The sequence below is a fragment of the Miniopterus schreibersii genome, assembly GCF_964146895.1.
Source record: "Miniopterus schreibersii genome assembly, chromosome: 1".
NCBI classification, from domain to species: Eukaryota; Metazoa; Chordata; class Mammalia; order Chiroptera; family Miniopteridae; genus Miniopterus; species Miniopterus schreibersii.
Window position 1 is genome coordinate 118,514,821 of NC_138101.1, and position 15,072 is coordinate 118,529,892.

Sequence of the window (15,072 nt, forward strand, 5' to 3'; positions counted from 1 at the left end):
GACATTAAGAAGTATCATTTTATGTAATTTTAACAAAAAGAAAAAATGAAATTGATAATTTAGTTATATGTGAAAAACTTTTAAGGGGTTATCAGATTTTTTTTCAGAGCTGGTAGAAACATTACTTTGTGAAATTTTACAATGATATTATCTAGGTTCCAATTTAAAAGATCTTGGGTGTTAGACAAGGTTTTTAAAAAGAGAAATTAAGAAAGCACAATCACATCTGACTTATTCTTCCAACAAATTGTATGAGAGAAGGAAAACATTTCCCAAATGGGTAGCAAATGATGAAGCAGGCTTTTAAGGTACACTTGATAACCAATGGGGTGCAATGAAAGGTAGGGCAGGAGAGGCCTTGAAAATGAGGTTAAGTCAACTGGAGTTTAAGAAAAGCAATTATTGGGCCAAAAGAATCTTTCACTTAAGATTATATCCCAAGAAATTAGTCATTTATTTTCATCTTATGAGCTTTGTTCCAATTTAGTAGGAGCAGGGAAAGCTATTTCTTTGACACTGAAGAAGAAAAATTGTGGCTCTTTTCTCCAGCCTTGTGCTCTATTTTTTCCATGTTAATCTGCTTTTGAAAGCTGAAAAGAAATCAAAATAAAATAGGGAAAGTGGTTTAACTAAAGGTTTTTCCCCCCTGTTCAATTCATTGGCTTCCTCTCTTCTGGGTATCTTTTCATTTTTACCTTCATGGGGGATGAATTATATGTCCAATAAAGTATTTTAAATATTAACATGTGTTTGGTTTTGAATTCCTTCTAATAATGTGCCAATGTTTGGAGATAAGTATAAATGCAAACAATAAAATATTAAGAATTTAGACTGATTCTAATATTGAAGAATATTGTGGAAATTGTTATCCATTTTAATATATCCATATTTAGATAATTCTTGGCCTGGACTTATTAACAATTTAAATTTTTTTCTTAGCTTGATAAGGTGTAGTTTTTACAATTTTACATCAGATTTTTATAAATTCTTAGCATCACCAAGACCAAAGTTACAAACCAAAATAAAATTCTTCCATGGACAACTTTATATAATTAAGGTAATTGTTTTCTAATAAATAATGTGTATCTTTTATTGTTTTAAAATATTTCTGTGTTAAAATATCAGTTGTAAACCTATGTCTTTTTTAAGTAGGGGTATTACTCATATGAACTTGTTTCAATATTAAAAAGAAAATTGAGGTTATAGGCAGAAAGTACCTAAAGTTCCTGTCCCACAGCTACAAACATATCTTTAGCTACATTCATTGTAAACATCTTCTCTCTGGTCTTTGAGTTTTTCTTCTCCTGGCTATTCCCACCTGCTGTTCCCATGATCCCATTTTGTGTCTCCAGAGCTGGAAATTCTGACATTGGCTACTCCCTCTAATTTACACATGTTCCCTCTTAATCTCACTTTGCCTACTTGCTCATTTCCTAATGCCCTATCAGTCGATCACATTCACTAGATTTCCAAATGTCCAAAGCCAAGGGACTCTTTTCAGTTCTCAATTTACTTGATCTCTCCAAAGCATCTTATGATGTTGACCTCACCATTCCCTTAAAAGGTCACCCCCCCCTTGTTTCTGTGATTGCACAGTCTGTTGGCCCTCTTCCTACCTTTTGACAACTCATCACCTTTGCAAGCCTTACTTCCTTCTGTTACAACTTTTTTTAACCCTCATCTGAGGATATGTTTATTGATTTTAGAGAGAGAGGAAGGGAGAGGGAGAGAGAGAAACATTGATCAGTTGCCTCTCATATGTGCCCTGACCTGGGATCAAACCACAACCTAGGTATGTGCCCTGAGTGGGAATCGAACCTGAAACCTTTTGGTGTATGGGATGATGCTCCAACCACTGAACCACTCGGCCAGGGCTTGTTACAACTTTTTAAGTGGCATAAGTAATATATATTCACTGACAAAAATTAGAAGCTAAAGATGAACAGAAGGGAAAATATCAACTTCAGCCTGCTGAGAACCCCTTTGGGGAACTAGATTTTATGCCTGGAACACTGGGGAGACATTGGTGTATTTTGAACAGAGGAGTGAGGTTGTCCCATATGCCTTTCAGAAGTTATTCTGGTTTGAGAGTAGATGGGAGCAGGGATGGAAGATTAGTTAGGCAGCAATTCAGAAACAGACAATGATGGCTTCCACTAAGGCCATAAGCAGTGGAAATGGAGAGACGTGGATGGATCCAAGAGATATTTGGGAGGTAAAAACAATAAGACTTGGTGACTTTTTTGGATGTGAAGAATGAGGAAGAGGGTAGAGAGAAGACACTTAAATGTTTAGCTTGTAGAGAAAATGAGAGAGTTTATTTGGGACATATTATCTTTGAGCATCTTGGAAAATACAAAGTGGAGATGTGATATATTTCCATGATATCGCATATATATATATCTTGATAGGTATATGAAACCTTGAAGATACATATTTGAGGGCCATGGTTCATGAAATAATGAGAGAGGATGACATTTCTCTTTGACGGTGTACAGAGAAAAGAAAAAAATGAGAGGGCTGAAGGACATGCCATGTTATTCTGAGCCATACCATCCATGATGGGCAAAGAAAGAGGATTCTACAAAAGAAGCAATCAGAGTATTAAAGGGAAAATATGCAATCAAATCAGGAAAGCTCTCTTCTAAAGAAGTCAAGAGAAGAGTAAGGCAAGAACCAAAAGTGCCCCCTGGATTCATACCAAAGTGATCCCTGATAACCTTGAAAAAGATGTAAAGAAACTGAGGCAGCAAGTGGAGGCTACTCTTTGAAAAAGTTTGACCAAGAAGAGAAAGTGGAGATGATAGCTGGAAGGGAGGGGAAGGGGAAGGGGAAGGGGAAGAGGAAGGGGAAGGGGAAGGGGAAGGGGAAGGGAGATTCAGTGGTTTTCACTTTTGTCTCTTTGTTTTGTGTCTGAGGCAGGTAACTTGAGCATGTTGCTCAATTGCTAATTGGCAGGATGAGAGGGGAGGCAATGAAGATACTGGAAGGAATGGGGATGAATGAGCATCCAGAGGAGTTAGGGAGGTAGGTGAATACAGAGCTTCAGGCAAGGAACTGAGTTTAGCCTGGAGGAGAGACACCTCTTGTATAAGACAGATGGCAGGGAGGAAAGGATGGATACACTTGCAATGGAAATCTGTGAGTGTGATGACAGGGAGCTGGGTGATTTCTCTTTCTGTGATTTCTATTTTCTCCATCAAGTAGGAGGCAAAGATGCATGCTGAGAGTGAGAAGATTGAAGTGGTGGGGTAGGCAATTTGAGGAGAGTAGAGAAGGTTTTAAATAGCTGCTGTGGAGAATGAAAGTTGATGAAAGAGACACCTAGATGGGTTGTCAGGCAGAATTGGGAGCCAGTAGAGATGACAGATCATGAACATATGTGCCTTTACATCAATTTGTGAGCATGATTCAGAAGTCTGATTGAGGTCCTAGATTTCAGTTTGTAATATTGATATGATAGAAGAATGGTAGAAAGAAGAGAGCTAAACCTAGTGACAGAAAAGCAGTTGACATGGTAGACCATAGAGTGTAGGCCCCAGAGCAAGGAGGCTATAAATGTATATAAGGTACCTGCTGGCCCTTGATCTCATTCTATCTCTTCCAGAACCTGTAATTCCTTTTTTAAATTGAACTATAATTGACATATAACATTATATTGGTTTCGGGTGTAGAAGATAATGATTAGATATTTATCTATATTGTGAAATGATCGCCATAATAAGCCTAGTTAACATCCTGGCATTTCTGATAGAGAGCTATTAGAGGCAGGAGGGAAAGGTATAAATAAGATCCCGGTGTAATCATGAGAATGGCAGACTAATTAATGTGGAGTAGAGGTGAAGGTTGATGGAATTGAGGAGGTCAAGGTCTGAGGCTAGAGGGGAGGTTATTGTCTGGGTAAAACTGCTTTTTGTTGTGTTTTATTTAGATAGGAGGTGTCATTTTAAGTGACAATTTTATTCACATTACAAAAAAATATTCAGTAGCTCAGATTTTAGCTAGGGCTGCCATTCCTCTTATCACATAGAAAATATTGGCTGAAACTCCCCTCTGCTTTCCATGCCCTGGGCAAAGTCTAATTGGGGGGAATTCTATATATCATCACAGTCATCTCCAGCTTCTGACGATTTGCTTCGGGTTATATGTTGTCTCGCTCCCACAAGCATGTTGTTCCTATCTTACATGAAGCTGGCCTAGACTGGGAACTCAACCCTTTTTTCTTCCCTTCCCACTAACTTTTACCTCCATGAAAACAACAATCAAACAAAACAAAAACAAGAACATTATTATAAGGTCATTGTGTAAAAAAAAATCAAAAGTTGGAGTGATGGAAAGGAATATCCATTACAGTAAAAGCAACAACATTCAGGTCTAGTATTACCTTTGTCAGTTCTTAAAAAGTTGCTTCTGACAAGACTTTCATTTTCTCAGTGAATCACTTAGCTATCTTTTCTCTTCTCTGACTTTTCTCCTTCAAAAGAAAGATTCTCCTAAATTCCCAATCTAAATGATTTAGTTTTCTCCAGGTCATACCTTCAGTATCAGCTTCAGATCTTTTTGCATATAAAAAACTTGACCTAATCATTAAATTCAGGCACGAGATGATAGTGACTCAGATCACAGCAGTGGAGGTTATGAGAAGAGGTCAGACTCTGGGTACATTTTGAAGGTAGAGCCAACAGGTTTTGTTCATGGTTTATATAAGGACGATGAGAGAAAGAGAGAAGTCAAGGATACTGCAAAGTCGTTGGCCCAAGAACTGGAAAGATGAGTTGACGTTAGCTGAGATGAGGAGCCTGTGGGGAAAGCAAGTTTTGCATGGGAGAATCCGGAGTTCAGCTTTGTCCATGTGAAATTTGAGGTGCATTTTTATATCCAAGTGGAGCTGTCAAGCAGGCAGTCAAATGGTCTGAGTTCAGGTCACAGCTGGAAACACATGGAGGAGTCACAAATCAATCTAATTCCACTTTGCTTGTTATATATATACAGTAAGCCTTCACATATCATTGATAGGTTCTGCAACTTAAAGTGAAATAACATCTAACAAAACCAATTTTAACTGGTTAATTGATATAAACAAGAGTTAAGTTCCTACAGAATCTCATCAACATTATAACAAAATGTCGTTATTCAAAGACCTGCTGGACCTGTCTGGACTACATATTGATAGAGTGCTGAGTCCCCTATTTCCTAGACCATCTTATCCCACAGAAATGTTCGTTGACCTGCTACTAAGAACCAGAGGAAAGTCATAGTGAAACCCAAAGCAAAGTCATAGTGAAACCCCTGCTACTATATTTCTACAGGACCTGCAGGACTTAGTGCATATTACAGCCATCAGAGGCCCAGACTGCTGTGAATCCTGTCTCTTGGGGCTCATTCATTTCTCCAGAAGGGCCTCCTGGAACCTATCACAAAAGCAGACTTTGACAGAGACTCTGAGACCCAGTCCTGCTGAGCTTCCCCTCAGGGCCTCTTGGCATTCCTTATACAGAGGTGCCCATTCACATGACTCCCAGCCTCCATCAAGTAGCAGCAACCTGACTTCTTCATGAGAACTTCAATCATACCAGTCAATACTGGACACATTTTGGCACCTGTCACTTGTTACTAGCATCAGGCTTAGTGTACAGTGCCTGAAGTGTGTTTTTTACTGGAGTATTAATGGCTCACAACTAGAAAGCAGTTACTGTGGGCCAGGTCTCATTCTGAGAACTTTATAGTAAGTTGAACAGCAACTTGAAGCCACTCCAAATGATACTATGAGCTTCTGCCCAGGGCATGTGGAGACTTCCTGCTTCCTTTTCCTCTCATGGAGAGTCCAGTGCACAGTCCCTTAATCTTCTGATCCAGCCAGTAATCAAACCATTCTCCATTTCTACCATTCTCTAGAAGAAGGTTGTTAGAACTCTATTATATATTCTATTTATACTACCCAGTACTCTAGACCCAATACTCCAATATGTGTGGGTCTGTGGTCTCTCTGGGCACAAAAGCTCTCTAGTGGAAGGCTCATGAAAAAATAACATGGACAGAAGACCAGAGGACAAACTTACTCAAGTGTGAATGAACATTTGCACAGATGGGCATTCTATGGAACAAGTAGAACCCCCTTTCAAGCTTTGTGGACGTGGACCGCAGATTATGCAAATATGGCAGGCACTCCCATCACCAGAGGCAGACACCACTAAAAGGCAAGACCCTTGATTCACTTTACTGACCAATCAAAGGTTTTGCCCCAACCAGCAAATGTAAAATGTGTTCTCAAGCCTACAGCTCTGGTGAGCTGTCATATGAAATGAATTACCAAGGCTCAGAGTCAGGATGTGAAAGTAAAACCACTGTGTAGTCCCCACTGCCACAGCAGCCAAGCCCAGCTGTGGAGCCGGGCAGCCACTGTGTGGGGCAGACTGAGTCCAAGTGCATTCCTTGTTTCCCGGCTGTGCACGAGTGCTCCAGCCATGCCACAGGGCCATGCAAACTGGAAAACAGCAAATGGGCTACAGCTCGAATCAGCTCCAGGAATGCAAGATCTTTCTGGAAAACCCGCTAAGCTTGCTGTGCAGGCAGGTATTTCAGAGCTCTTCTGGCTCTAACTAAAACTCTTATTTCTAGTCTGCATTCACCCAAACAATGTCGAGTTAAACCACAAGAAAATCTGTTATCACTCAAATTGGTACATATTTTTTATACAACTGAAATATTACATAATATCATAAACTGTTAGATAGAAAAGTAAAAATTGAATGCAGACAGCGATCTCCATGCTACCTTCGTCTCACCTTCCAGGGGACATCAATCACCAGTCACAGCATATACTGAGGGCATGCTCCTTGAGATCAAAGCCTTTGACACTGGAGGAAGTATTCGAGTCAGCCCAATCCACAAACCACGCTTTGTGCCCCTCCCATGTCCTCATTCACGCCAACGTTGTAAAAAGTTATGTGTTTAAATGATGTTTTAAAGTGCCCTACGCAATTAAATTTTAAAGCGAGGGGCTAGTTTTCCTCCAGTGTATATATGAAACTCCCAATAAATTTAAAGTCCCTGGGTGCACTTGGGGAACTGGGAGGATTAAAAAAAGGAACACTTCTGAAAGGAACAGACACTTCAAAAAGTTAAACCTAAGGTGTTTTTCCCCTCTTATAATATTAAGAACATTTTCACAGTTGGAAAAAGTCTACAGATCAAAAAATACACCAAACAATGTGTTTCAATTCTATAATCACTTGTACCTAATTTACATCTCACTTTCCTAAGAAAAGTATGTCTTTTAAATAATTATTGCAAAGTATCACACCCGCCTTCGCCTTGCCCCGTGCGTTAGTGATTTGAAAGCATGTGCTGCTCTTTGCTTTCTGTAAGCTGCCCATCCAGTGCAGGATTCTGCACTAAGTTTCTGTTGTGAGATGTGTGTATTTGTTTTAAAGCATTCCTGAGAGCTCTAGTTTGCTTGTGAAGCTTTTAAGAAAAACAAAAGCATATATTCCTTAGCCTAATTCTATACCAAGACGCATACTACAGAGAACCTGTTGTTCAGATGGTGGTTTGGGAAATGGTGTGCCCTTGTTTAATTTGTAAAGCAGCATTAGCTACCTAGCCCCTCAGTGTGTAAAAAGCAATAAGTAACATTCATTGGCAACAAAATAAAATTCAGAGAAAACAATGAATTCAAATAACAGCCTCACCAGAGAGGGTCCTGGGACTGCGTCTCAAATATTGAGCCATTCATACCCTGAGCGAACAAATATTCTATATTTCCAACACTGTGCCATCGGTTGAGAATGTTCCTGGCTTGGGAAAATGGACAGAGTGGATAAAATAATTAACCAGTAAAGACTAAATCACAGTGCCTGGCACATAGTAAGTTTGGTAGCTAATAAAATAATTTCACATTGTGCAAATGTTAGATAACCGGTGTGCCCGATGCTAATGAGTCACTTGAGGTACATTTAAGGAAGCAACTCTGACTCCCCACCACAGGTACCATTCTATGCCCTACTTTTCTCCTTTTACCTATTTAAAAAAATTTCCCCCTTGTCTACACTATTATTATTATTATTATTATTGAAAATTCTGCATTAGGAGCAATAGAAAAGAAAAACAATGACAAAAACATTTTTTGAGAAGAACCATTCTGCAAAGAATGCATTATTTTTTCTTTTCTATTTTTCTCCCAAATCTAATTTATAGGATGTCCCCCAAAAACATATACATACTTTAACAGCTGATAGCTCAATTTTGAAAATGAAATGTACTTTAATAAACACTGCCTTTATAATTATTCAAAGTGTGTGTATACGTTTTTTGGACATGCCGTGTTTATCTAGGTTGGCATTTATTCTTTGTCAAATGTTATTATTTTGTTGCAATACTCCATTATTTGTTTAAGAAATATTGTAGTTACTATAACCTGTGTATGCACTGAAGCGAGATGGATTTGAGGTTGAGTTCCCCAGAGCCTGGCTTTATATATACCTCCTAAGAAAAATTCCCTTCACTTCTTCCCCTTGCCTATACTTTAGACCTTTAGGCCTTTAATATACTAGACTGCTGGGCTCCACTGGTCAAGTTTCTAGGCTATAAACATTCATTCACTTACCACCATATAGGATATAGAATGAAGCCTCATGGTTCATGGAAGAAACTCAGGCAAAATTAATTTCCCAAAGAATAGTAGCCCTTTTAAGGCAGTCAGGACTAGAAGTTAATCAGATAATAGAAAAAGTCATTTACAGATTAGAGTTATTGGAAGGGTCCTGCATTGATTAAACATTTTATTCTAACGTCAAGCATGTGAATGCACAGTATATGCTCCCTTCAGCAGCCCTTGTCTAGCTGCCTCCCGGAGTAACCAACACACTGCAGGCTTTCTCTGAAACACCAAGATGCCAACAGCAAGCCAAATGCTATGACTGGTACATTTCACATTCACAATCCATTGGTTTGTGTAACATGAGATTATGTAACTGGCATCAAAGGTTTGGGAATAAATGCAATTTTTCCCTCTTGGAGAGCCAGGGGGGACCCCTGAAGAGCAATCATATATGGAGTATGGGCACAATGCAGGCATTTCAGCAGGCATCAGGCCAAGGGGCTGCTTTCCAAGGGAGTGGTGGCAATAGCTGATGCCAAGTGAAACCTGGGTCACTGGTACCCATGGAGGTCAACCAGACATGACGTGGGGCCTGGAGCAAGTGCTGACAGGGGCTAGATTGACCTCAAGGCTAAACTTCCTGCTCCCTCATTCTTCCCAAACTGACCAGGGCTGGGCTCCAGGGAGTAAATGCCAGAATCAGACTTCAGAACTGGTGAAATAATCACCATGGTGATGAACACCATTTATGGAGCACTTACTTTGTTCTGGGCACTTGGTTTATGAGATTCAAATGCATAACCTGTACGAAGCCAAGCTACGTCATGGTCCAGCCATGACATGGAAATGCAGTCAGAGACACAAAAGCCTGGCAACCAAATAGCAACTGAAAGTAATTTTAATCCTAGTTTTACTCTCTCTCGAAAATAGAGAGCAAAATCACTCACTGTTAAACTTCTTTAAAGTACTCCACTAACAGGAGAGAGGAAGGTTTTTATAGAGAAGACCCAGAGGCACAGTACGGAAATTATTTGATTGGCTATAGCTTAAGTGGCTGCCCTATTTGGGAAAGCCTAGTTGGCTGTCAGTCATTGGTTGTCCCTAGGTTTCATTTTCTCAGATTGGCATGTGTTGACTCTAATTTAGATTTTGGTTAGTTTAAATAATCTACCAAGGCTCTAGAGCCACCTCTTAGAATTAGAATGGCCTCCTTGTTTAATTACATTAACAATGCAAAACTCACAAGGCATAAGCTTCCCCAAATGGCCCTGTTTCCCTTGAGCAGAAGAGAATATTTCTTTCTCTTGTATCTCAGATGATTTTTGTCTCTATTTTTTTCCCCCTCTGGAATTTTGCCCCTTATTGGCGAACTTCACAATTTAGGAAGTTAGTCTGTAATCAGTATGAATGAATGACTAATTATAGAGGGGCAAGAGAGGATACAAAGACAGCGAAAAGCTGTTGTAAGCTTATAGAGGTGGTCAGTGACAGTGAGAATAGAGAGAAGCAATATAGAGCAATAGAGAGAAGTGAGTGACTTTGATAAACATAGGCAGTTGAATCACAAGAATATGATAATTTGTTGGATGGAGTGCAAAGGAGATAAGAGCGGGAGTTAAGTGTGGGGCAGGGGGATTCCTGGCTTGAGCAACTAAGTGATAATACCTATTACTGATATGGAAGAATGCCAAGGGATTCAGGTTTAGAGAGAAAACATTTGAAGTTCATTGGAATATATTAAATTTGAGATAATTGTGAGACTTCCAAGTAGAGATATCTAAGAAGCATTGGCTATGAAGTGTACCATTAAAAAGAAGGTTCTGAGGGAGATATAAATTTAGAAGATGGTTCCACCTGAATGATATTTGGAGTCAGATAATGAAAGACACCATTTAGGAAGAGAGAACAGAATGAAGACAGAAAAGGAATTTGTTTTAAGCAACTTTAACAATTTATGGTTGGGAGGAAGATAAAGACCCATCAATGAATTGTGGGAAGATGAGGAAAAATGGAGACAGAGAAAAGCAGGAGAGTAAGATAATAAGAAGCAGAGCCAATTTCAGAAAGGAGAAAATAGTCAGTTATATCAAACTCTGTTAAGGGGCCAAATAAGAGAAGGACTCGAAAGTGTCTATTGCTCTTTGCAACATGGAAGTTATTGATGACCTTCGAGAGGGCTGTTTTAATGGAGAGCTGAAGGCAGAAGCCAACCTGGAGTGAGTTAAATGGAATTTTAAGACCAGAGACAGTGAATCCAGACAACTCTTTAAAGTAATTTGACTATGACGGGAAGAAAATGAGTCAGACAGTGGGTTGTTTTTTGTAGCTGGTGGTGGTGGTGTGTGTTGTGTGAGGGGGTGGAGTGTTCTTTTTTAAGATATGGAAACATGCTTTTAAATGATGATGGGAAGGAATCAGTAGAAGGCAGAGGTTAAAGATAAAGTAGTAAGAGAGGGAGTACATGGTGATAAAATGTCCTAAGGAGAAGGGGACTGGATTATACGAGTGGAGTTGTGGACCTTGGGTAGAAGGAAAGAGACATAAGGAAGGAAATAAAGCTGGGTTAAGATGCAGGTAGGTTTGCAGATTTGGTTAAAGTAGTTCCTGTCTAATGACTTCTTTCAAGTTTGTGAAGGAGCCCATAAAGGTTATCTGCTGAGGATGGGGACTGTAAGGAGGAGTTGGAGATTGGAAAAGAATGATTTGAAGTAGGCATTGAAAAGAGTGAGGAAGTAACCTATTAGAGAGAGACACGTTTAGATCGATGGGCAGTGGTGACAATTCATTTGGGATTGGATTTATTTGCCTTGTTATATGCATATCACCTCCATTGAGGCTCAGCTATTAGTGAGGGCATGGGAAAGACAGAGTTGGTTATGGTTTTACTGGATGGATGTAATAAGGAGGTTTAAGGAACTGCTAAGAGAATGATTGAAAAGATGTACTGTGGAACCTAAACTGGTTGTAGAGGAAGTGAAGACAGGAGATGGTTAAAAACAAAACAAAATAAAACATATACAAGCTAACAGACTAGAGGTTGTGATGAGAACAAGCAAGTAAGTTCAATGACCAAATCATAGGAATACGAATTGTGATTAGAGAGTCTGAGGGTTGGGCTGTTGAGAGTGATGAAAAATAAGGACTAGGGTGTGACTCTGGAAGTAGGGGGGCTAGAGTGTGGTGAGGATCATTGGCAATGAGGAGGTCAAGGAACTGAGAGACCAAACAAACATCCTTCCAGACCCCAATTTGATCAAGGATTTCTCATATACAACCTTCTAAATGTTTTATGTTTTTCCTTCCTTATTTAAATTATTAATCCACCTGGAATTGATGCTTGTGTATAATATGAGATTACCATTCTTATGTTCTTCTATTTGGATAACCAACTGTCCTCAGGCCATTTGTTGAATAGTTTAGTCCCTGAATATTCCTTGAATTCCTTCCTTCCATGCTGTTGCTGGTTCCTGCTTTATTCAGTCCTGACCTGAGGCCTGAAGTATTGTGGTACCCTTCAGTCTCTTCTCTCTACAGTCCATATTCTTTAAGTTGCCATAAAAGATACCTTTCAAAATTACACATTTGACCATGTCACTCTCTTGATTAAAATGCTTAAATAACTTTTCTGTATTGCCTTTAGGATAAAAGCCAAACTCCTAACTGGGCCATATCTATCTAAGCTGTTTCACAGTGTTTCTCCTTATAGTATTTCTTTGCTTTTCAAATCATCCTTATTTTCTGACATTACCCACATTTGTACTCAAATGTTACTGTATAGGTAATATATGATTCAAATTAAATTTAAAATCTTCATCATAACTACTGACTATATTAATTAATGATAGATTTTAAAAGTTCTAATTTATTTATATGAAATTTATTGGACATCTACTACATATTAGGCCCTATATGGTACTCTAAATTTCAGAGTTTACAATATAAAGAAGGACAGAAAGCTAACTCCAAATATCTTGGGAAAAGGGTAGAATTTAAGTGACTCAAACATAATTTGAGTCAACTGCTATGAGAGTTCTGATGAGAGAGGAACTTTGTTTGATGGAAGTCTGTGGAGGCTTTGTCAATAAGTTAGCTGGGTCATGAGAGATGATTAAAATTTAGGAAGTCAGAGAAGGGGATGGAAGGGCATTTTAGGTAGAAGGGTGGCATCAATCAAGGCAAGAGAAGTGGGGAAGTGTGACCTTAGAGTATAATAAAGAGCAGGAGAAAGACAAATGGCTAGAATGGTAAACTGAGGCCAGAGCACAAAAATCCTTTAAGGTTAATGGACTGGCCTGTCTCTAACTAGCATTGGGAGTCAATGACAGTCTCTATTAAGGGGCTGATATAATTAGGTTCTGACAAGATCAGATGGATTTGAATGCAGAGATTAAACCTAAGAGGATGCACTCATAGTCCAGGCATGGTATGTTGGCTTATCCTAGGAGGTGGAAAAACCAGAAAGAATGCAAGAGAAATTTCAAAGTAGAATTCATAGCAGTTAGATGACCAAAGGAAGGAGAAACTTTTCTAGCTCAGCTCCAGAAAATGAAAAGTTAAGAATTTCATGAGAAATTTCCTCAAACAGAATTTCTTGTACCTCTTTTTTTGGTGACTTTCAAAATATTTAATATTTAAGATTATTTTCATAGCCTAACCTCATGTCTTTAGAGTAACAGTTTTATTCTTATTTTTCTTCTCCTCCTCCTCATGTGTGACAGCTTCTACTGCACATGGTTGGATCCCCTGATCAGGACCTCCAGGAAGCTGCAGCTGGTTGCATATCTAACATCCGTAGGCTGGCTCTTGCTACAGAAAAGGCAAGATACAATTGAAATTTGGACAGACACTACAAGCTACCAAATTTTACATGACACAGAACATATCACTCCCATGACCAGGAAGCCGAAATTAGGAAACATTTATTAGAAAATTCTTTATAAACAGACAAATGCCTGAATAAAAACACACAGATGAAAAATGTGAAGGATGCTGTTTATGAAAAAATTGCATGGATATTTTTGTTCCATTTAGTATTTTAAGGGTCTGCATGTAATGAAATGTAAAGCTGGTGAATTTGTGATAATTTTCCAGGAATCTGAGAGTATATGTATACAGTATATATATATTTTTTTTTCAGTGATGCTTCTGAATTTGTGAAAATTTTAATAAAAGAGTGTCCTTCCAGTGTGCAGTGTTATAGTGAATGAGTCTTTAGAATTTCCTTTCTGTTAAACCTATCTAACAGTCCTGTCCTTATGGTTTTGTCTTTTTGATCACTTGCAACCCATGGGAGAGTTCTGAAGAGATGTGCTGATTTCACAAACTGTTATTAAATAGAATTCAGAGTTAAGCAGCTGGACTTGAGAGATCATCCTGAGGTCATTCCAACTTTCTCCTAAATACTATCAAACATCTGAGAATATAATGTGTAACTGTCACTAGACCAGATCATGCAAATCACAAAAACATAAGCAATTCATGAAGGTTTTTTTAACTTTTGGACTTATACAGCATAAACAATGATATGTTTTATTTCCCTCAGAGGATTCACCAACACTTTTATTGAAAGAATGAACTTATGCTGGTGTTGGGATAATATTACTTCACATAAAATTGCTTTGAATTTCTGAACTTGTTTTCAGCACACAAAGTACTTTTTAAAAAGTGGCTACAAAGGATTAATAGCATTTTATCAGGTTATAGAAACATTAGAAGCCACTTAAAAGAATCACATATGTAACCTCAGTGTACTGAAATGTTTGGGAACTAACTGTGCAAACATCTAATACTCACCAGGACAATAACTTTGTATGCATCAGCTCCATAAACAGACAGTCTAGGTTAATGCTTTAAAAAGCAGGCAAGGAGGTTTTATGGAAAAACATTAAGTTCTGTGTATGTTTGTCATAATTTGGAGAAGATGATTAACTAAATTGAATTAAATGTAAATAATTTGTATGAAATTAAAAGCCTGTACAGAATGAAATTATCAATGATAGTTTCTACAATAAAAAGCTAAGGTATTTCTGAGAATTTTAAAGTTTTGCAAAACACCAATTCATCTTCATTGGTTTTCAAAGTAGGTTATAAAAGAGAAAAATAAGAACAAGGAAATAATATTAATACTAAGAACTAAATTTAAATAATAATATAAATCCTTTACCTTTCAACAGTAGATATTTATTTAAAAAGTAACCATGTAGCTATGTTTTGCTAACATTAAAAATACATCTAGAGAGATCTAGGATGGCAGCAGGGTAGGTGGAAGTTACACTCACTTACTCCCAGGACAAAACTGGAATTACAACTAAAATATAGAACAATCAGCCTGAATAACCAACTGAAGACTAGCTGAACGAAACTCTGATAAACAAGGATTTACAGAAAAAGCCACATTGATACTGGTAGGAATGGGAGGAGACTATGAAAGGTCTAGCCACGTGCCCATGTGCAAAGGGAGGGATAGCTCAGCT

At 38.3% G+C, this 15,072-nt stretch overlaps 1 protein-coding gene across 4 annotated transcripts in view; it reads left to right on the top strand.

Annotated features, from left to right (window-relative positions):
* ODAD2 (outer dynein arm docking complex subunit 2) overlaps positions 1–13,789 on the top strand; it is a 199,421-nt gene extending 185,632 nt beyond the window's left edge. For 2 of the 4 annotated variants that reach the window (XM_081142035.1, XM_081142036.1), the window contains exon 20: positions 13,318–13,788. In XM_081142035.1, coding sequence (XP_080998161.1) covers positions 13,318–13,431 — 114 coding nt within the window. In that variant the 3' untranslated portion in view covers positions 13,432–13,788. Of the gene's footprint in view, positions 1–13,317 lie in introns of all 4 variants that reach the window. The other 2 variants (XM_081142034.1, XM_081142037.1) reach the window with 2 other exon arrangements.
* The last annotated feature ends 1,283 nt before the right edge of the window (positions 13,790–15,072 follow it).